This window comes from Nicotiana tabacum, chromosome 2 (assembly GCF_000715075.1).
Source record: "Nicotiana tabacum cultivar K326 chromosome 2, ASM71507v2, whole genome shotgun sequence".
NCBI lineage: Eukaryota > Viridiplantae > Streptophyta > Magnoliopsida > Solanales > Solanaceae > Nicotiana > Nicotiana tabacum.
In genome coordinates, this window is record NC_134081.1 from 74,039,800 (window position 1) to 74,064,326 (window position 24,527).

Genomic DNA, 24,527 nt, shown 5'->3' on the forward strand with positions numbered 1-24,527 from the left:
CTATGCCTAAGTGCGATGTATTATACTAGAGTTGTTCAATTTATCGTTCTCATCATGTTTACGGATTTTCTAGTGATAATTGAGTTTTTATTTCAAAGTTGAGATTGATGTTATGGAACCAAATGTTGAGGTAAGGTTTGTACTTGTTATTCTATCTCCCTGTTGATATTTATGCATTGCATTATGGTAAGGGAGAGTGTTAATGCACGAAGGGTGATGTTGTGCCATATTGTGAGTGTTAATGCACGAAGGGTGATGTCGTGCCATATAGTGAGTGTTAATGCACGAAGGGTGATGTCGTGCCATATTGTGAGTGTTAATGCACGAAGGGTGATGTCGTGCCATGATATGACAGTTAATGCACGAAGGGTGATGCCATGCCATTTCTATTGATTTTTATGGTGAGAGTGACAGTACAAGCACTAAGGGTGATGCCGTGCATTTTTCCTTACTGTATTCACTATTCCTGTTGATTCATGGTATATTGACTGCTCCGGTGATCATTCTGTTTTAGTTCTTTATCTTGTATTCCCCTCAGTATGTTCCCCTCCCGACATTTCCTGTTTAGTTCTTCATTTCTGTTATTTGTATATACACTGTTAAATTGTACATGTTAATTTGTAGGTGCCTTGACTTAGCCTCGTCACTACTTCGTCGAGGTTAGGCTCGACACTTACCAATACATGGAGTCGATTGTACTGATACTACACTCTGCACTTTCTGTGCAGATTTTGATACCAGCTCGGGTTGATCGAGATTCTGCTATTGGTCCGTTGTCCGGAGACTCAAGGTAGATCTGTCGGCGTTCACAGACCTTGAAGGTCCCATCTATCTTTTTTATTTTACTGTTTCTTTCACTCAGACAGTTGTAGTTCTTTCTTATTAATACTTGTAGCAAATTTTAGAATGCTCGTGAATTGTGACTCCAGATCCGGGTAGTAGTAGTTAATACAGATTTATGATATTCCGCACTTATTATATTTTATCTTAGTTAATTATTGTTAATTACTGAATGGAAATAAGGAATTAGTTAATGATTCTCTAACATTGGCTTACCTAGCAAGTGAAATGTTAGGCGCCATCACGGTCTCGTCGGTGAAAAATTTCGGGTCGTGACACTCGCCTACTAATTATTCAAATTTAAGGATATTTGGTTGTCTTACTTATGCTCATGTGAGGGATGGAAAACGTGAGTCGAGGGAAAAAAGTGCATATTTCTAGGCTATGCAATGGGAGTGAAAGGTTATAGGTTGTGGTGCACATATCAAAAGACTCCAGGGCTAATTATCAGTAGAGATTTAACATTCGATGAATCTGCCTCACTGGACAATCATAGGGAGAAGGCAATAGCAAAAACAGATCGTGGTATCAGTGACCGCATAGAGCTAAAAATTGAATCTCCACTAGCTCAACCCAATAGTTCTAAAGTAGAGAAAGTAGAGGAGGTGCAAAATATTGATCAAGATAATAATATTCATGAATCTGTGCAACATCAACCATATAGCATTGCAATATGCAGAGAGAATAGAGTGATCAACCAACCGCAAAGGTTTGGTAACGTAGTTGATGGGAATCTTCTTGGGTATACGAATCTTATGGGATTTGCTCTGATACTAACTTGTCACGACCCAAAATCTAACCATGATCGTGATGGCGCCTATCGTGTTACAAAGCAAGCCTATTTCCCAAAATATTACTACTAAATCGATTATAAGAATTTAATAAAACAATACCAACATTTGTATTTCTCATAAAGTAAATCAACTCTAAATATAATATAGAAAATACGGAAACGAGCCCCAAACATCGGGGTGTTACTAAGTCATGAGCATCTAAAACTATGAACTAAGATATATATAAGTTGTCTAATTGTCCAAAAGAAGAAATGACAAGAGGAGTAACAAGGTCCTTCGGACGCTAACAGCTACCTTACAGTTTCCAAAGATAGTCGGCCTGAACTCAACGATCGCCGCCTTCTAACTTACCTGGATCTACACATAAAGTACAGGGTGTAGTATGAGTACAACCGACTCAGTAGTAATAGAAATAACTAAGGAACTGAGCAGTGGTGAGGAGCTAAGCAGAATAATCCAATTATTATTTCCACTATTAAGTACAAACAGGAGTAGACAGGTAATTTCATAAATCAGTAAGACTACAAGGAAAATTAACAGGTAAATGCAGCAACAGCAAAAGTAAATGCAACCTCACAGCAATGTCACTCCATCACTCATCACTCACACTCAGCACTCAACGCTCAACACTCTGCGCTCACTCGGGGTGTGTACAGACTCCGAAGGGGCTCCCAAAGCCCAAGCGCTAAGCACGGACAACTCACGTGCCATCATATCAATTTCTGGATCCGCACGGTCAACTCACGTGCTATGCAGACAACTCACGCACAATGGTATTAATATCCTCACGACCAGGCCCTCGGCCTCACTCAATCATGTACCTCACTAGCCTCACCATCATCAACAAATAAGGGAACACAGTCCACATCAAGTTTCACAACATATTAGCAAATAATAGAGACTGAGGTAAACATGTACAATAATTTCTATGACTGAGTACAAATAATGTGAGCATGAATAAAGCCTAAGCATGATCTCTAATATGAAGGCAGACAAGTTCAACAACAACTACGTAAACACAGATGATGGCCATGAGGCCTCACGGGACGGACCAAGTCTCAATCCCTCGAGGTATACACCCACACGCCCGTCACCTAACGTGGGTATCACCTCCAAATAGTCACACGATATCAAATTCTCCGGGTGTATACCCTCAAAGCCAGAGTTAAAACTGTTACTTACCTTAACAGCGTAAAATTCTACTCTGGGATGCCCTCGTCTCTGAACGCGGTCTCCAAAAGCTCAAAATCTAACCATAATTAGATTAATACCATCAACATAGGCTAACGAATCGAATTCCACAATAAAAACTATAAAATATGCCAAAAATCTGAAACCGGTCAAAACCCGGCCCCCGAGCCCACGTCTTGGAACTAATTAAAAATGGAAGAATAATAAACCTCGTCCTCTCCCGAGTCTAAGCATATAAAATTCATCAAAATCGGACTCTGTTTGGTCCCTCAAATCCTCACTTAAACCCTCCAAAACTCAAACCCTAACTCTCTCAATTTCACTTTGAAATCATCAATCAAATTCCAAAAATGAAGATGGATTCATAAAATATAACCAAAACTAAGTAGATAACACTTACCCCAAAATCGTCCAAATCCGAGCTCCCCAACTCAAAATATGAACGAATGAACAAATCCTCATTTTATATATTTTTCTGCCAGTTATTCTACCTCGTTTCTCATACCAAACGATCCCAAAATTCTCTTTTTATACCTCTAATGGATTCCTTGTGAAATTCTAGTCAGTTTAGGCTTTTGAATCACTCAATTTGACCTTATAATGAAGGAGATATGTTGGTTTAAATATTTGCAAATAGTGCAGATTTTTAAATACGCCGTCAGTGGCAAATTCGTAATTAATCTAACAAATTTAGCAACCTAATTCTTAGTAAAATGACCATAAAACTCTCATACGATGTCCAAATTCAATGATTCTTTTTGCTACGGGTCCGTAATTACGATACGGATCTAATGCTTCAATCAAAAAAAGAAATTGGAGAGCATTTGTTTAATATGATATCATTTATACTTGAAAAAACGGCGTCGAAACATAAGAAAAACGAGCGCAACACAACCTAAACCTATTCGAAACTCACCCGAGGCCCTCGGGACCACAACCAATAATTCCAACAAGTCATATATCACTACCCGAACTTAGTCGAACCTTCGTAACACCTAAAACAACACCAAAACACCAAATCAACCTCGGATTCAAGCCTAAGAACTTCTAAACTTCCAACTTTCGCCAACTCAAGCCTAATTCTACCACGGACCTCCAAATTACATTCTGGACATGCTACTAAGTATAACATCACCCAACGAAGCTAATCGAATCATAAAAATCCAAATCCCAATTCGTTTACTCATAAGTCAACTTCCGGGTGACTTTTCTAACTTAGCTTGCTAACTAAGAGACTAAGTGTTCATTTCACTCCAAAACTACTCCAAACCCAAACCTACCAACTCGATGCAACTCAATACAGTTGAACAACACATAAAGAAGCAGAAATGGGAAAACAAGGCTATAACTCTCGGAACGACTGGGCGGGTCGTTACAAATACGCATTGAGTGCTGCCTCATTAAAAATCTTACCAGGAAAACCCAATTGAGACAAAACCTTGGTTAAGGTAAAAAGAGTACAACGCTTATTATACTCCCCCTGATGAAAGATTTATTTGATATCTCGGAGACGACGCATTAAAATCTTATGTCTCAGTTTCTCAAATATTGATGTTGGGAATGCCTTAGTGAATAAATCTGCTAGATTGTCACTTGAACGGATTTGTTGAACATCTATCTCACCATTTTGCTGAAGATCGTGTGTGAAAAAGAACTTTGGTGAAATGTGCTTTGTTCTGTCTCTTTTGATATATCCTCCTTTAAGTTGAGCTATGCAAGTAGCATGGTATTCATACAATATCGTTGGAATCTTCGTTTTTAAAGAAAGACCACACAATTGCTGAATATGTTGAGTCACTGATCTCAGCCATACACATTCTCGACTAGCTTCATGAATAACTATTATTTCTGCATGATTGGAAGATGTAGCAGCTAAAGTTTGTTTTGTTGAATGCCATGAAATAGTTGTACCCCCACAAGTAAATAGATAGCCTGTTTGAGATCGGGCTTTATGTGGGTCAAAAAAATAACCTACATCTTTATAACCAATCAACTGTGAATCGGATTCATAAGAATAAAATAATCCCATATCAATAGTCCCTTGGAGGTATATAAAAATATGCTTAACACTATTCTAGTGTCTTGTTGTTGGAAACAAATTAAATCTTGCTAATAAACTTACTGCAAAAGTTATATCTGGTCGAGTATTATTTGCAAGATACATTAGTGCCCCAATTGTACTAAGATATCGAGTTTCATCACCAAGAAGCTCTCCATCATTTTCATGAGGTCGAAATGGATCTTTATTTATATCAAGTGATCTCACAACTATCGGGGTACTCAATGGATATGTTGTATCCATATAAAAACGCTTTAGGATCTTTTCAGTATAAGTTGATTGATGGACAAAAATTTCATCTTTCGTATGCTCAATTTGTAGACCAAGACAAAATTTTGTCTTTCCAAGATCTTTCATTTCAAACTCTTTCTTCAAACAGTCTACTGCTTTTGGAAGTTCCCCAGGAGTTCCAATGATATTTAGATCATCAACATACACAGCGATTATAACAAATTCAGACCCACACATTCTTATAAATACACAAGGATAAATTGGATCATTCTTATACCCTTCTTTCAGCAAATACTCACTCAGACGATTATACCACATTCGCCCTGATTGTTTCAATCCATATAAGGATTTTTGAAGCTTTATTGAACAAGTTTCCCGAAAACTTTTATTAGTTTCAGGAACTTAGAGCCCTTCAGGGATTTTCATATAAATTTTGTTGTCTAATGTGCCATACAAATAGGTTGTGACATCCATTAGATGCATATCAAGTTTTTTATGGACCGCCAAATTTATAAGATACTTGAAAGTGATTACATCCACTACAGGAGAATATGTCTCCATATAATCAATGCCAGGTCTTTGCAAAAATCCTTATGCCACAAGTCGTGCTTTATATCTAATGACTTCATTTTTATCATTTCGTTTTCGCACAAAAATCCATTTGTATCCCACTGGCTTTATTCCTTCAAGTGTTCGGACTATACGTCTGAATACTTCACGTTTTTCAAGTGACGCTAATTCTGCCTGGATAACGTCTTTCCATTTTTGCCAATCATTTCTCTGTCTACATTCATCGACAGATCTTGATTCAAGATCCTCATCTTGTTGCATTATTTCAACAGCAACATTATAAGCAAAAATGTTGTCGACAATAATATTATTTCGGTTCCACCTTTTTGCCGTAGAGACATAACTTATTGAGATCTCTTCATTCTTATTATTTTCAGGTACCTGGACCTCCTCTAAGGTCTTATCATTTGTTATGTCACAAGGCTCTTTTTTGAGCAATTACTTGCATATTATGATCTCCTAAATCATTTGCTCCTTTTCGCTTTCGAGGATTTTTATCTTTGGAACCAATTGGTCTATCACGTTTCAAGTATGGCTTAGACTTATTTGCATTTATAGATTGTCCAACTGGGACATCAATTCGAATAGGAGCATTAGCAGCTGGAATATGTGACTTAGTCACCCTTGGTAGGTTAGTGAATGCATCAGGTAGTTAATTTGTAATATTTTGCAAATAAATTATCTTTTGAACCTCGTGTTCACATTGATTTGTTCGAGGATCTAAATGAGATAGTGATAATGCATTCCAATCTATCTCCTTTTGCAGCTGCTTATTTTCTCTCTCTAATATTGGGTATATTGATTCATCAAAATGACAATCAGCAAATCTTGCCGTAAATAAATCTCCAGTTATAGGTTTAAAATATTTTATAATAGAAGGAGATTCATACCCAACATATATCCCCAATCTTCTTTGGGGTCAGATCTTTGTGCGTTGTGGTGGAGCAATTGGAACATATACTGCACATCCAAATATTCTAAGATGGAAAATATTTGACTCCTGACCAAAAGCTAATTGTATTGGGGAGACTTTATGATAACTTGTGGGTCTGATCCGCACAAGAGCTACTGCATGAAAAATAGCATGGCCCCATGCCGAAATGGGAAGTTTTGTTCTCATAAGCATTGGTCTAGCAATTAATTGGAGGTGTTTGATCAATGATTCTGCTAGACCATTTTGAGTATGAACATGAGCAACTGGATGTTCAATTGTTATCCCAGTTGATATGCAATAATCATTAAAGGCCTGGGACGTAAATTCACCAGCATTATCAAGACAAAGTGTCTTAATTGCATAATCTGGAAATTGTGCTCTTAATCTTATTAATTGAGCTAGTAACCTCGCAAAGGCCAAATTGCGGGTTGATAACAAGCACACATGTGACCATATTGTAGATGCATCTATCAAAACTATATAATATCTGAATGGTCCATATGGAGGGTGTATGGACCCACATATATCACCCTGTATACGTTCCAAAAATACAGGAGATTCAACTCCAACTTTAATTACCAATGGTCTAATAATCAGTTTTCCTTGAGAACATGCAGCACAAGAGAATTCTTTAGTTTGAAAAATCTTCTGGTTCTTCAATGAATGACCATGTGAATTCTCAATTATTTTGCGCATCATATTATAACCGGGATGACCCAACCGGTCATGCCAAATAATAAATCCATAGTAAACTCCTTGTTTACTATGGCATGTGATTCAACTACACTAATATTAGTGTAGTATAATCCGGAGGAAAATGCGGAAAGCTTTTCAAGCACGTACTTCTTTTCCGCTTTTATTGTAGTAATATAAAGATACTCAACCTTTCCTTCATTGGTGGTCTCAATATGATAGCCATTTTGGCGAATATCTTTGAAACTCAACAAGTTTCTTTGAGACCTACTACAATATAATGCATCATTAACAGCCAATATAGTTCCTCCTGGTAGTAATACAGTCGCTCTTCCAGAGCCCTCAATTAATTTTGTACTACCAGATATTGTTATGATATTGGCTTCTTTCATAATTAAATAAGAGAAATATCTCTTATCTTTTAATATGGTGTGCGTCGTAGCACTATCCAGAAGACATATTTCTTCTTTATTATTCATACGGCCAACTGAAGACTAGGAAGTTTTCATATTCTTCAAGAAGAAAAAAAAATACATCATAAGTAATATTGAAAAATTTAAGAACAAAAGAAACTATATTTATGAAATTAAATACTGACAACATAAAAAGTTTTATTCAAAATATGAAATTCATAAAAAGAAATACATTTATTATTATAATTTTTCCAAATATTAAGTCTTCAGTTATGATGCTCAAAGAAGTCTCCAGCTTCTAAATGAGTAATATCTCCAAGGCCTTCAAAAATATCATCTTTATAGGTAAGGTTTGCTTCAACTTTATCATGATTATTCATAGGGCCCGCCTCAACATCATTTTGAAAAGTCAAGTGAGTCCCAACTTTATTTTGTTTCCCTTTTATAGATGCTTGATAAAATTTGACAAAATATTCAGGTGTACGACAAATTCGTGCACAATGATTTTTCATACCATATCGGTGGCAAACATTACCTTTGCCTTTTGAAGGATTATTCTGAGAACCCTTATTGTTCTCTTGTTTATAACGACCACTACCATAGCGATTATTATTTTTTCCCTTGCCATGCCTACGTATATTTATACGGCCACGATAATTATTTTATCTTTTTTCAGAATTTGGATCTATCGTTCCCTGATTCGCTTCTGGAAATGGAGCTGATCCAGTGGGGCGGGCTTCATGATTTTTCATTAAAAGGGTATTATGTTGTTCAGCCATCAAAAGGCATGAAATTAACTCAGAATATTTCTTAAAGCCCTTTTCACGGTATTGTTGTTGTAACACCATATTTGAGGTATGAAAAGTGGAAAGAATCTTTTCCAGCATGTCCTCATCATTCATAAGTTTCCCACATAATTTTAGTTGGGAAATTATTCTATATACAACAGAACTATATTCACTTATGGTCTTATAGTCGTAAGTGCATCCACTCACGACGAGCTCTTGGCAATACCGTAGCCTTTAGGTGGTCATATCGTTCCTTCAAACTAATCCATAATTGAAATGGATCTTTCAAGATTAAATATTCACTTTTTAACCCTTCATCGAGATGATGGCGAAGAAAAATTATGGCTTTCGCCTAATCCTAACTTGATGCTTCATTTTCTTCTTTAATAGTGTCACCAAGACCTTTAGCGTCAAGGTGAATTTCAGCATCAAGTACCCATGGCAAATAGTTGTTCCCAGAGATGTCAAGTGCTATAAATTCAAGCTTTGACAAATTCGACATAGTGAAAACTATCATAGAAATAAGTGAATTAGAATGACAAAAATTATTATCAATTTAGTGCAGTACATAATCGTGTATTAATATTCTATATGTAAAATTATCAAACAAATAATTATGTGCAGTGCGATGATAAATTAGTGTTTAATATTATCCATAAAAATTTTAGACATGTAAGTATATTTCCATAGAATAAATAAGTTGAATTAATATGTACTAGTATAATTTTGTTCTACTTAAAATATGTTTCAATAAGCTAAGTAGGCATAAAACTAGATGATATCAATTCTGACAAGTTTCAATATTCAATACGATTCATCTAATAGTTCAGTCGTTAATTTCAAAGTCATTAATTAGTTTGTACACTTAAGTGATAAATTTATTGGAGACACATTTAAACCTTTTGAAAATTTTGCAAGAATTTCTTCTAAATGCATATTCTGTTAGAATATTTGGATGTGGGCTTAATTAGTCTAATTATTATAATTTAATTTTAATACTTATTTATTTATGTGTAGGATTAAACTTCTTCGTAGTTTATATAATGAAATAATAATTTAACCGAAACTTATTATTTTCATACCAATGCAATTATTATAATCATATTCAAAACAAGTTATGCATATGGTATTTAAATTGCAGGTTAAAGAAGATCCTAATAGAAACGTTATAAACATAGGAATGTATACCTGAATCGGAAAAGAAACTGACTACCTCTTTTAGGAAGAAGATAAAATTCGGATGAAGTAAATAACCTCAGTTGGTTAGAACCTCGTGCTGATAACGTATTAAGAAATGAGAGCACAATAGAACAATATACTAATTGAGACAAAATATATATGAGGGAGAATGATTTTGTTATTTCTTTTCTTGGTGTGTTCTTCATAGGATCAAAAGTTCCCTATTTATAAAGGTACAAATACATTCAAAGGTTATAAGTTAATGTACTTCTTAATTGAGTACATGAATACAAAGTACGTTAAATGGACAGACAAATGCATTCCTCTCACTCACATGCATTCATCTCATTTATAACAGCTTTGAACTTTGTGAGATTACTTATTTATTCCCCTCTTTCTCTTACTTTTTATCTTTACTTAAGAAGGTGACGAGCTTCAACCACTCCAAGCAATGGTGTGAGATGTAGATCTCAATGTTTCAAATTCTTGTAGAATGGCATTAATTTTGCATCAACTTACATAATGTTAATATTCATCCTAAGTTTCTATGAGCATCTGCTATCAAAAAAGGAACCATAAAAAAAAAAATTGTGGGGGGAGGGGAGGATTTTCCTTCACCGAGTTTTTAGGTGATTACGAGAATGGCATTACGCGTCCTAAAATAGGGGTGTACAAATGAAACCGACAAATCGTACTAACCCGGTAATCCGAATCAAACCGAGAAAAAAATCCGACTATGATTTGGTTTGATTGGTTTGGTCTTGGAAAAAAAACCGACAGATATTTGGTTTGGTTTGGTTTGGTTTGGTTTTAACTAAATAAAGTCAAACCGAAACCAAAACAACCCGATATTATATGTATAGAAGTTTTAAATATATTTAATACATGAAAATTTATTGTAGTGTAGTTTATAAATATTTCTTAAGCTTTTTCATAATTTTATCTTTTAACGTATTATTTCAAGTTTGGACTTATAATTTTTGGATGCTCCAATAAGTTTTATAGTCCATAAATGTTAGTAACTCAAATAAATCCTAAACCAAAATCAAATCAATATTAATGATAATAAAAGACATTCAATTCAATTGTACTATGAGTGAAAAAATTGTGTTTGATATCTATTTTTTAGTTTTTTCATGGTTTAGATAAAATGCATAACTTATTTTTCTTTTAGTGTTTAGTCATGTAAATAATAGTACTTATTAGTCATACTTATTTTAGCAACTTATCAGTAATTTTAAATTATGTTTGTTTTCATTATGGCTAATTAATAATATTTATTTTATGCGATTTTCTCATCTTTATTGTTGAATATTTTAGTACAATGCCATGAATCATCTCATATTTATGTTATTTTATTAAAAAAATACCTTATATAATTTTGTCTTACTAGGATTACAGAAATATTTAGAGCACAAATTCTATGTTTTGTGTTATGAAGACTTTATGATAAAAAAACTGAAATAACCCGAAAACCCGAAAAACCCGAGAAAAACCGAGATTTAAAAACCCGACTTTTATTGGTTTGGTTTGGTCTTTAGATTTAATAACCCGATATAATTGATTTGGTTTGGTAATTAAAAAATTCGAACCAACCCGACCTATGTACACCCCTATCCTAAACTACTCGTTTTCTTTTAAGTTAGAATATACCAAACTTTGTATTCACTTTTCTAAAATAAAACTTTTCTTATGCGTTTATAAATAATAATAAAAAAGAGGGCAGCCGGGTGCACTAAGCTCCCGCTATGCACGGGGTCCGGAAAAAGATCGGACCATAAAAACTTATTGTATGTATCCTTATCCTGCATTTCTACAAGAGGCTGTTTCAATGGCTCGAACCTGTGACCTCCTAGTCATATTGCTTACCATAACCCCAATTTTGTTTTAAAGAAAAGATCAAAATATATTTATATAAAAAAAGAAAGTTGACTCTATCTTCAACTTTTGGACTCACTTTATTAGCTCTAGATTGTCAACTACATCTCACACCGTCGCTGGGAGTAAATAAGGAACTATCATTAATCTCCAAGATGGGGCGGTAATAAAATCATAATCCGTAGTACAAATATTTTTCAATTTTCTTATGTTTGGTTAATTTAAATTTTTGAAAAATATTTTTTTTATGGACTCATTTTCCTTTAACTGAATTAAATAACTTTCCTAAATTCTCTTTTTCAACCTTCCTCGCCCTATTCCTAACTCGCATCCATCACCCTCACCCTACCCATCCCCCACTCACACCCTCCCCTCCCTCCCCCTGCCACCTGCTACCCCCACCTCTACCCTTGCCACTAGCACCTCGGCGCTTATTAGACCTTGACCTACTATCATCTCCCGTCATTACTTATTTCTTCTTCCATAGTGTTTACCTAAATTAAATATTTTTCAGAAAATATTTTTTGTTATCTAATCAAACACCAGAAAATAAGTAAAGAAATCACTTATTTTCCAAAAGAATATTTTTCAGGAAAATAATTTCCAACAAAATATTTTCTTTCGTATCAAAGACACTGCACATATAATTACCTTTTCCCTGAAAAATCTACTGCAGTAAAAGTTGGATCATTCAATCGCTTTCATTTCAGCTAATAGTTTCTGCTTCTTATATGGTCGGGCATCACATGTCAAGAGCAAAGAAAGACTAAAAGATTCTAAAAGTCACGAGTTAGTTGGTTATTTAGACCAAGATTAGAAGAAAAAAAAGACGAGAGATAGAAAAAAGATTAAGCCTAAGAATTTCCATATTCATATTACTTTAGAGTTAACAGTGAAAGGCAAAACGTGTTGGCCACCATTACATGTCTTTTTCTTACCCCAATGGCCCCCAATAGAAGCTGTCAAATGTAATTATTATTAACAATGCGTCAATCTTTTCCTTTTTCTCTCCTAAATTTATCTTTTCCCGCGCTTAAACCTTTAATTAATATTACTCCTGTAAAGACACTTTCAAAAGCCGCGCTTAAACCATTAACTGTAATTTAGAGACCCTTCTTAGCTAAAATATAAAAAGTGATATTAGGGGATTGGGCGGGTTAAATGGGTTTGACTCAAATTAACACACCTAGTGAGTACAATTGGAATTTAAGCGTTACTTGATAGAAGAACTTATAATAAAAAGTGAAGAAACAACTTAGTCTTGTGTAGAAGAAGAGGCAAGGTAGTTTTTTCTGCTGCTTCTTTTTATTTTTTTGGGGTAAATAATCGTTTTGAAGCGAAACCAAACCACTATTAAAGGAAAGAGATGACGAGTCGGTCATAAATTATATTGGATCCAAATATTTTTATTTAAATTATGACATTTTAATCATTAAATTGTGTACTTACCAAGAAGAATGACTTATTGATAAACGGCTATATCCCTAACACATGGATAATGGTTTGAGTTACAACTGAGGAATGAGAAAGTAAACTATATCATTCCCAATCGATTAAACATGTATAATGCCATATTCTGCCAAAGATATTACAAAGATTACATATTTAATCGTATATAATATTTATACTAATTAAATAATTTAATTTTTAGCGGTGTTTCAAGTTATTTGGTTTGAACTTTTATCCGAGAAATTAGTAACTATAATTTGACTAATTACCATTCGTAGTTATTGTTCAATTGTTACCAGCTTGTATCACTTGTATTAAAACGCAACGAATACAATTTATATCAACTATAACCAAGGTGAAGTAGAAAGGTGTATACAAATGATACAATATGTATCGACTGTATATATGAGTGTATAAAAAGGATATAACATGTATCAATTGTATTGCGCAACAAACACAACTTATATCAATTGTAACCAAGGCGAAATACAAGGGTGTATATAAAGGATACAACCTGTATTGAATGTATACAAGGGTGTATACAAATGTTACAACTTGTATCAATTGTATTCGTATCGACTGTATTTGTTCGCGCAACAAATACAACCAAGAAAAAATATAAAAAAACACAGAAAAATAAAATACTCTTCTTAAGAGATGAACTCAAGACCTACACTAACTAAGCAAGCGTTCTAACCAACTGAGCTACTATAACTTGTTGCTCTATTATTTCAGTTTAAGCAATTAATTTCTTATTTCATGAATTTGTTATAAAATTTAAATATAACTACGAATGATAAATTTATTGAAAGTAAAGCTATGAATAGTAAATACCATATATATGTTTTATGTGTAACCTAATTTTCCCTACAATTAATTTTTAAACGACGATTTCTAGGTACTCAAGCCCAACTAACTCCACGAGTCATCAAACGTTGGACACGTTTGCAGTCTAATTTGGATTAGAAAGAAAAAACAAAAAGTCTAATTTGGAAAGCAGAATTGTCCAAAAGTCAAATATTAGCGAAATTGGGCCCACAGGCACTCGTGCGCCCACTGCCGTGACGCTATTGGGCCACCACCTTCATTTTCTACATCACGAGTTCAACAATTAGGTAGCCCCTACGGCCCCCTCCCCAAAACTGGGACTGTGGCCTATGTAATCGGTTTATCACTCTATTTAAATTAATTAATAATTTCCTCCCATTCGATCTAAAATGACGCGACCTTTATTGCATTTTGAAAAAATAAAATACAAATGAATTACAGGAAACAAGGGAAAAAATTATTTTACACGTTCCAAATAAATCGTCCTACAATCTGCAATTAAAGAGCTCCGTAATCTTTTAATTATGCGGGCTACTAATTCAAATACTCGTAATCTTTTAATTATGACTGTTTATGTTTTTCATATATCACTTAACTATCTGGAAAAAAAAAAGTGATTGTCTTACTTCTTATTGTAGTTGTTCTTGAAAGTTGTGTAACTATATTTTCTGAATATTTTTCATTATTCGTTTCAATTGTGTAAGTTAGGGCCAAGTTTGACGCGCGTACTGATTTTTTTCTTTATAAGTTGCCCTATTTACTAAAACTGTCTTGTTAGCTTTAATTTAATGGAGCATCATTTATCCAATAAATAGAATCTTTATCTCTCTCTTCACCGTTTCTTTCCTTACTCTTGTTTTTTTGGGGGGCTAGTACAGGACTAAGGCTGCTTATCGGTCGGATTGAACGGATATTTTTCTTAACAGTTCGACTTATCGGTTATCGACTTATAAATATACTAATTCGCTAGCTATCCGATAAGATATTAGACAGATTGGTATTAGATAAGCGATTATGGACGTTTTATATGCTAAATCAAATAGGCAATAAAAATTACATAAATAAGCAAGACATTAAACAATAGATAGGCAATCCAATTGCAATCACACTCCCGTGCGCTAATGAAGCTTCCATTATTAATTGTAGTTTCTTCTTCTTTAATTCTTTTACAATAAGCAAGCTAAAATACAAATTGAGAATTCTTAACCAGTAATAGAAATTCAGATAACATAAATTCTGGATATAATTTTATTTCAGTTAGCAAGTTAAATGATTTATTTGAGTAGAAAGATATCAAACTATTTAGATCTGCCTACTCCTACCCCAAAAACAAGTTATGATAACATTGAAACTCAAGCTGCTAAGAAGTTGATTCATAATGGGTAAAAATACAAATATAATAATTCTTAATGGTTTAACGGTTTATCCATTAAGAAAATTAAGTACTTCGCCCCTGAACCGAAAACTATTAATTATAAAATTTCAATCTGTTCACCAACCGTTAATCCGACAACCCGATACCAATAAATCATTAAGTCACTCTTACCGTTTGATTTTGAGGGGCCTGTGAGGAGAGGATAATGGGTTCATTTCATATGGCTAAAGCTATTATACTTAGTAAGTAATACGTTACTCCATTAAATAAATAAAAGAAAAAGTACCAGTACTAAAATAGTAGTAGCGGTAACAGAAAGGACGGTCCAAAAATCAGCCTGGTTTCTTTGCGAGGATTCCGCTGTGTCATAGTGGAAAAAATTATATTCTATACTTTTAAAATTTCTATGTATTATTATTGTCATACCAAATGTAATTGTCAAGAATTTCCCCAATGTGGGAGTAATCCCAGGAAGAGAAAGAAAAGGAGTAGGGGATTGTATGTTTTGTTGGAATGCTACCAAATAGTAGTTGTTGTAGTTGTATACAGTGATAATATTGCCAATTTGGCATTAACTAAAGGCGAATCGAATCTACACAAATAAGACACGAGAATTGGATTCAGTCCCCCCTCTATTGTGGTCCTTCACTTTCACTCGTGTGATATGCTTACTGACAAAACTGTGTTCCCTCAACAACAATTGTAAATTGTCCATTCCCTTGATTTTAATTCCTCAAAATTACATTCTTTTTTATGGCACATTAAAAATCAGGAGGAGCCTTAGAATAACGGAAAGGAAAATTATTTCCGCGTGACTTATAAATTACGAGTTCGAGCTGTAAAATCAGTCATTGATATCCATAGTTCACGGGTAAGCTGCCTACGTAACACCCCCTTGAGGTGTGACTTTTCTCCCAAATCCTATAGAATGCGGGATGTTTCGTGCGTCGGGCTGCCCTTTAATTAAAAAATTACATTATCTATATACTATATTTTGAATCATAGGATCATAATTTCAAAATGTAGACTATTACCTCCGTTCCAATTTATGTGAACATGTTTTGACTGAGCACGAAATTTATTCAAAAAGGGACCCAGAGTATTTATGTGGTTATAAAAGCTTCACATTAAGAGTAAAATTGTAAGTTTAAGCAAAATTGTTTTCAAATTTAAAAATGGGTCATTTTTTTGAAACGGACAAAAAAGAAAATAGGTTCACATAAACCGGAAACAGAGGTAGTATAATTTTAGTGATATTATGCTATTATATATAGAACCATATTATCATAATTTTTTAATTTCAAATGAGCCATGGTATTAACTCAGCTTCAGGAAAGAAAAGAAAAGACAACACAAAAACAGTGGTAAAGATATAACAGCCCTTGAGAAGAAAAAACAGATCGAACTTGTGAGTTGTGCCCACGAACACGAAGCATCAAACCCTAGGTCCCGCGCCCCGTGCCTCATGTCACTGTTTTGAATACTTGTAATAAATCCCTTCCTAGTTTCCCAGAAATATTCTACAATATGCTGCTCCACTACCCTTTTTAATTACTCTTCCATATAAATTATTCACTCCATCTCCGTTATAAATTCTTTTAGTTTCTAGTCAAATCTTACTTTAAAAGATCATTGCAAAATCATTTTCTTCTATTGTCTAAAAGATTAAAAAATATATATGCTAAGTTTTGATACTGGACTTTCAGCCATTGAAATACAAAAATCTGGAGTTTGGTGTCTATAATATCCGATCAACGCTTAAGATAATTGTTATATGAAACCTTCTTTCTAATATATGTACTATGAGACCGTAAGGTTTCTCTTTTGTCAAGTGGTAGAATGGTTACAATATTTACACCACAAACCGTTAAAATTTAGCATTCTTTAACACAACTTACTAATTAATCACAATATCACTATTTAAGTTGGATACGAACTTACGACGAAATTTACACATAGCATCTCTTGGTCTCGACTTCACCTAGAAGATAAAGTGAGATTGAAGGTAGGTCATTGACTCTTGATTGATTAAGGACTTACAAACATCATGTTTAGTATACTTATCTAATTAATTGGTGTAATGTCGGGGCTACGAGGATAACTTGTCGAGCAAATTAATACTTATGAAAGTAGAGTACGAGTTGGTGCAGAAAATTGGTACCTTTTCTTGTCCGTCTTAGACGGAAGAAACTATCTCCTTGATCTAGAAACTTGTGAGTGTTTGACAACCATTGCTTAACATAAAAACCATATTTATGAGCATTGAAAGTAGCCAATTAAGACTGAATAAGAGACTTCCAAAATCAAATCTAATAAGATTCAGGGAAAATTAAATAAGTTGGTACTCCACGCTGTCCATTTTAAGTGATTTTTTGACTATTTTTTTTGTGATCCATAATATTTGATTTTTTCAGATATCAAGAAAGAATTAACTTTTTATTTTCAAAATTGCCCTTGAAGTAAAGAGTCTGAGTAGTTTGTTATATGTTCAATTTTATTATTAATTAATGTTAAAAGGTGAATTTCTTAATATGTGTGAAAAAAGTCAAAAACTTATTTAAAGTGGACCGGAGGGAGTATTATGTTCTATTGATAAATGAGGAGTAATAAACATTAATAAGGGTTAGTGATGAACTGATAAGTATTCGGATCCTTCATTCTTAATTAGAGATCTCGAATTTGAATCTTAAGTATGAAATCGCCTTTCTTAGGGTATTTCAATGTAGGTCTTAATGACGCGAATCCAATTTAGTCTAAACCTCAATAATAACGAAGACAAAAGTTGAAAGAGGGTAGGGGAGGTGGAGTTGCCTCTCGTGCACTCAAAATTTTTCTAACCACCACACCAACTATGAATTTGCTACAAATAAGCCACTTTTTTCCTTCTATTTTCGTTGCGTTGAAAATGCTCCCCTTATTAGAAATTATTCACACAACACTTTCAGTCACAGACGTAGCTGTCCCGCAAGCCAACTCCCACACGTCCATCCAAAGCTGGATTCGTCGTCTTAAATTGGTGTTGTATCAAAGACCACTGCATTATTATATCTTTTTTGACAATACAGCCAAACTTAATTTCACTATCCACTGCATGTCACAATTTTCTCTATCACAATGTTAATGAATTCAAACATAATAGTATAAACATGTGTTCCTAAAAATATTTTTAGTTATGTTTAAATTTTGAATAAAAGATAAAGGATATATCTAATAACAAAATAAATATTGGAATTAAGCCTACCTCAAAAGTTAGATCTTATAAGAAACAATAACTCACCCTTCAACGTAAGAGAACACAAAAATAAAGATGAGTCTCGCATTGATATTATGCTAACTCATAATATCGAATACTAAACTCAATTCAACCTCAAAAATTAACTCCAAAAATAAAATTACTCAACAAGATGTAAGAAGACAAACACACATTTCCTCAACTAATATTAGCACTTAACAAGTACTTACTCATGTCCATAATAAGTAGTATCATTTTACATAGTCAAGAAGTAATTAAATTTTTTTTCAAAATTTACCTTTATTTATATATTTTAATGTGTCAAAATAATAATTAATTAAGAATAATTTAACGAATACATATTTTGTTCTTGATGTAACAAAGACTAAAAATTCACTTATTATGAACCGGATCACGGAGTTGTCGTTGTGTCCATCCCACCAAAGCAAAGAGGGGTCCACCACACCCTAATTAAAGTGATTGAGGAAAAGAAAATAAAAAAAAAGAAAAAGAATCAAATCCCAAGTTTGACTGGACCCGAAAATATGAGAAAAGCAGCATATTTCTTAGCAAAGAATAGAGAGTCGTGAAGTGCCTGCTGCTGAATGTAAAGGCAAGAGAGACTCACAATACAAAAGTGCTATTCTATTCATCTTTGCTTTGTCTTTACTTTCCTCTATTCCTCTCCTCTCTCGTTTGCTTCCGACAAGGAAGAGGAAACCTCAAAGCTGTGGTTCAAAAATTCCAGTCACCACTATACTATTCCCCTTCCCTTTCTTTCTACTTTAAACATTCTTTCACATTTTCAGTTGAGTTTTGCAGAAACTTGTACTACAGTAGTACCTTGTATTGATGTTTACTTCACATTTTAACACAAACTTCCTGTGACCAGCCGACAATTCTGAACATATACTCTACCCCCCCCCCCCCCCACAACCCCCACAACCCCCACACCCAAAAACCCTCTTATAACTGTTACTGTTGTTTGTACAAGCAAAACTCCTGCAGCAGCAGCAGCAGCAGCTTCTATCTCTCCTACTTCCCATCTATGTACTATATCTGTCAATTGTCATTCCAAATAGCAAAATCCCCCTTTCTTAACAAACAAGAACCAGGTAAAGTAGCATCAAGTTTTTTGTCTTTTCATTCATTTCTTGATTCTTCCAACATCTCTATCACTTGGTTATTTACTCTATTTCTTTTTCACCATTATTGGGCAGGTTTTACAAGATTGTAAGATGGAGGGGCTGTATTTCTTGAGCTTCCCTTAAGTAGGGAAGGAAATAATTGTCTTTTCAGCAAAGATGAGCTACAAACTATGCCAAGAATCATCACCAAGTGGGGTGATGAAAGATGTTGTCTTTCTCATAATGCTTCTGATTTGCAGTTTTGTGGTGGTATCAAATGCAAGAAAATTGGCTGGTAATGATCAAGTAGGTAGCTTAATAGCCTTCAAGAAATCCTCTGTTGAATTTGATCCAAATGGGTTTTTGAAGGACTGGAGTTTTTCTTCTTCAACTCCCTGCACTTGGAATGGGATTTCATGCTCAAATGGTCAAGTTGTTGAACTCAATCTTTCTAGTGCAGACCTTAGTGGGCTCCTTCACCTCTCACATCTCATGGCTTTGCCTACTCTGCTTCGCCTACACTTCACTGGCAACAATTTCTATGGCAATCTTTCCTCAACAGCTGATTCTTGTAGCTTTGAGTTTCTTGATTTATCAGCTAACAATTTCTCTGAGACTCTTGTTTTAGAGCCTTTATTGCAGTCTTGTGATCGAATAAAGTACCTAAATGTCTCTGGGAATTCAATTCAAGGAGTAGTTGGTCTCAAGTTTGGACCTTCACTGTTGCAGCTTGACTTATCAAGTAACACAATTTCAGATGTAGGCATTTTAAGTTATGCAATGTCCAATTGCCAAAATTTGAATGTGCTTAATATCTCCTCAAATAAGCTAACTGGCAAGCTAAAAAGCTCCCTCTCTTCTTGCAAGAGCCTTTCTGTTCTTGATCTCTCGTATAATAACTTAACTGGAGAACTCAATGGTCTTGATTTTGGGACTTGTCAAAATCTTACTGTCCTCAATTTGTCTCACAACAACCTTTCTTCAACTGAGTTCCCTCCCACCTTGGCAAATTGCCTGAGCCTCCATACTCTGGACATTGGCCATAATTCGATCCAAACGAAGATTCCTGGCGAAGTATTGGTGAAGCTAAAGAGTTTGAAGAGATTGGTGCTAGCACACAATCACTTTTTTGAAGAAATTCCGTCAGAATTGGGGCAGACTTGCAGCACACTTGAGGAGCTTGATCTTTCTGGAAACCAGCTGACCGGTGAACTTCCTTCAACTTTTAAATGGTGCTCCTCACTTCTCAGTCTCAACCTTGGTAACAATGAGCTATCGGGCGATTTCTTGAATACTGTTATCAGTTCACTCACAAGTCTTAAGTTTCTTTACTTGCCATTCAACAACATAACTGGTCATGTACCAAGGTCTTTGGCAAACTGTACAAAACTTGAGGTGCTAGACCTCAGTTCAAATCTGTTAATTGGGAATGTACCTTTTCAGTTTTGTTTAGCAGCCTCAGGGTTTCCTCTGGAGAAGATACTGTTAGCCGGTAATTATCTTACTGGAAAAGTGCCAGCACAGCTCGGACTTTGTAGGAACCTCAGGAAGATTGATCTTAGCTTCAATAAACTGACTGGTTCAATCCCATTGGAGATTTGGACCCTTCCAAATCTTTCGGAATTGATAATGTGGGCTAATAATCTCACAGGTGAAATTCCTCAAGGCATTTGCATCAATGGAGGAAACCTTCAGACCCTTATTCTCAATAACAATTTCCTCACTGGGGAACTTCCACTGTCCATTACCAATTGTACCAACTTGGTTTGGGTTTCGTTATCCAGCAACCGACTTTCTGGAGAGATACCACATGGAATTGGAAATCTTGCGAATCTTGCTATCCTTCAGTTGGGAAATAACTCGCTTACTGGACCAATCCCTCGGGGATTAGGTACGTGCAGGAACTTGATATGGCTAGATTTGAATAGTAATGCTCTAACCGGCTCAATCCCTCCCGAGCTTGCTGATCAAGCTGGCCTTGTTAATCCTGGAATTGTTTCTGGGAAGCAGTTTGCTTTTGTGAGAAATGAGGGTGGGACTGAATGCAGAGGTGCTGGCGGATTGGTTGAGTTTGAGGGAATCCGTGAAGAGAGCCTTGCGATTTTTCCTATGGTTCACTCCTGCCCATCGACTAGGATCTATTCTGGGACGACAGTGTACACCTTCACGAGCAACGGTAGCATTATTTACCTCGATCTCTCCTACAATGCTTTATCAGGAAATATTCCTGAGAATTTAGGTTCGATGAGCTTTCTTCAAGTTCTGAATTTGGGACACAACAATTTCACCGGAACCATTCCGTTCAACTTCGGAGGTCTGAAGATAGTTGGAGTTCTCGATCTGTCACATAACAGCCTTCAGGGATTCATTCCACCCTCGTTAGGAAGCCTTTCATTTCTTAGTGATCTTGACGTTTCAAACAACAACCTATCGGGAGCGATTCCTTCCGGCGGACAGCTGACTACTTTTCCAGCTTCAAGATATGAAAACAATTCAGCCCTTTGTGGGGTTCCCCTTCCTCCTTGTGGCTCTGGCAATGGACACCGTTCATCAGGCATTTACTATCATAAGAATAAGAAGCCTACAACTATAGGAATGGTGGTTGGAATTATGGTCTCTCTTGTTTGTATTGTCCTACTTATTGTTGCCCTTTATAGGATTAGAAAGACTCAGAAGGAGGAGGAGAAGAGAGATAAATACATTGAGAGCCTTCCAACTTCTGGCAGTAGCAGCTGGAAACTATCAAGCATTCCCGAGCCACTTAGCATTAATGTGGCGACATTTGAAAAACCATTGAGGAAACTTACCTTTGGACATCTTCTAGAAGCAACTAATGGGTTCAGCTCAGAAAGCTTGATTGGGTCTGGAGGTTTTGGTGAAGTCTACAAGGCTCAGCTGAGAGATGGAAGTACGGTCGCAATCAAGAAGCTTGTACATGTAACAAGTCAAGGAGACAGAGAATTCATGGCTGAAATGGAGACTATTGGAAAAATCAAACATAGAAACCTTGTGCCTTTGTTGGGATACTGCAAAATTGGAGAGGAAAGACTTCTTGTATACGAGTACATGAAGTGGGGAAGTCTTGAATCTGTTCTTCACGAAGGGGGGAAAGGAGGAGGGATGACTCTTGATTGGGCAGTTAGGAAGAAGATTGCAATAGGATCAGCAAGAGGATTAGCATTTCTTCACCACAGCTGCATTCCCCACATAATTCATCGCGATATGAAGTCCAGTAATGTACTTTTGGACGAAAACTTTGAGGCACGGGTTTCTGATTTTGGAATGGCAAGGCTGGTAAATGCACTGGATACTCATCTGAGTGTGAGTACACTTGCTGGGACTCCAGGTTATGTTCCTCCAGAGTACTACCAAAGTTTTCGGTGCACGGCAAAAGGGGATGTGTACAGTTATGGTGTCATATTGTTGGAACTTCTTTCCGGTAAGAGGCCAATAGATCCTCGCGAATTTGGTGAGGATAACAATCTTGTTGGATGGGCAAAGCAGCTTCATAATGCGAAAAGAAGTCACGAGATCCTGGATTCTGAGCTAATAACAAATCTGTCTGGTGATGCTGAACTATATCATTATTTAAAGGTTGCATTTGAATGCCTTGACGAGAAACCTTACAAAAGGCCGACAATGATTCAAGTGATGACCAAGTTTAAAGAACTACAGGCTGATTCAGAAAGCGATATTCTTGATGGCATTTCACTCAAAGGTTCTATACTTGAGGAATCACAAGAAAGAGAACCTTAATCAATGATATTTGATCTTTTTCTCTTCTTTTTGATTGCCTCATGGATAGTTAGAAACTTTTATGTTTATGGTTCTTACTTGTGAGATTCATAGGAGTTTATACTTCAGATTTTGCCTACTGTAAATATTAGATTAATGCGCGAATGAATTTTCCTTTTCTTGTCGCAGTTGCTTTAGCTATGAAATCTCTTGCTAAAATTTCAGATATCTGTGTTGCTTCTGTTGTTTGCTGCCTCAATTACCAAGAGATTTGCTGTACATAAAACAGAGATATAATTTCCTAGTTTTCTGAAAGATGTCAAATTATCAAAAAATTAATTTTCTCATTTTTTGTTATATCTACATCATTTCATAAACAACTGATATGTAGTCAAAAGCACAGATTTAGATGTGTCGAAATAGCAATGGATTGATAGGTATCAAAATGAGAAACTGAACTCAACTTTGTTTGAATCAGCATATTCTGATTGTAATTTGTCAAAATAGTTCTATTCTATACTACTTTCTTATACTTGAAGAAATGACCTTTTGATACTGGTCAAAGACTAGTGATTCCGCTTTTTCTTTGGACAACTTTGGATAAGCTGCTTTTACAGCTCAGGAAATTGTCATCCTTTTTGTTTAGTTATAATTAAGTCATTAGACGCCGTCAATCGTGGTTATGATCAAGATTATGGTTCGATTTTGTGGTTTTGTTCTGGGCTAGTGATTCTTTAGAAATAATCACAGTCGTCTGTACACATTTTTACTTACTTTTTCTTGTCACGTTATTGCATTAGTAGGCAGTAGGGCAGGCAGGAACTACACTGTGTATGGATTATCCGTAGGAATCTAACTATTGACTTTACTAGGCTTTTGTAGCTTCTTTGATTGATGACTTAGAGAAACTTATTCATTCAGTGACTTTGGCATTGTCTCGGGTAGATTCAATATAATAGACCCCGGATAGAGGCATTATTTCTGAACTTTGGGACATCCAGAAAGTCGAGTCCCGAACCAAAGTATGATTCTTTTGGACTCAAACGATAAAAATAGGTGTAAAAAAAAATTAACTACCATTTTATATATAGCGCGGTTATTCACCGTGCTATACCTTAACGGCACGTTTGTCCGTTAAGGCACTTTCCTACCCGACCAATAATTCAGCTGCACTTTACTGACCCACCAATAATTCATATGGGTATAGCGCA

General features: G+C 35.2%; 1 protein-coding gene across 1 annotated transcript; it reads left to right on the forward strand.

Annotated features, from left to right (window-relative positions):
- The first annotated feature begins 19,047 nt into the window (after positions 1 to 19,047).
- On the forward strand, positions 19,048 to 23,504 carry LOC107780257 (receptor-like protein kinase BRI1-like 3). The gene is made up of 2 exons (XM_016600786.2): positions 19,048 to 19,569; positions 19,675 to 23,504. The coding sequence occupies exon 2, from the start codon at positions 19,759 to 19,761 to the stop codon at positions 23,335 to 23,337; it is 3,579 nt and encodes a 1,192-aa protein (XP_016456272.2). The 5' UTR covers positions 19,048 to 19,569; positions 19,675 to 19,758; the 3' UTR covers positions 23,338 to 23,504.
- The last annotated feature ends 1,023 nt before the right edge of the window (positions 23,505 to 24,527 follow it).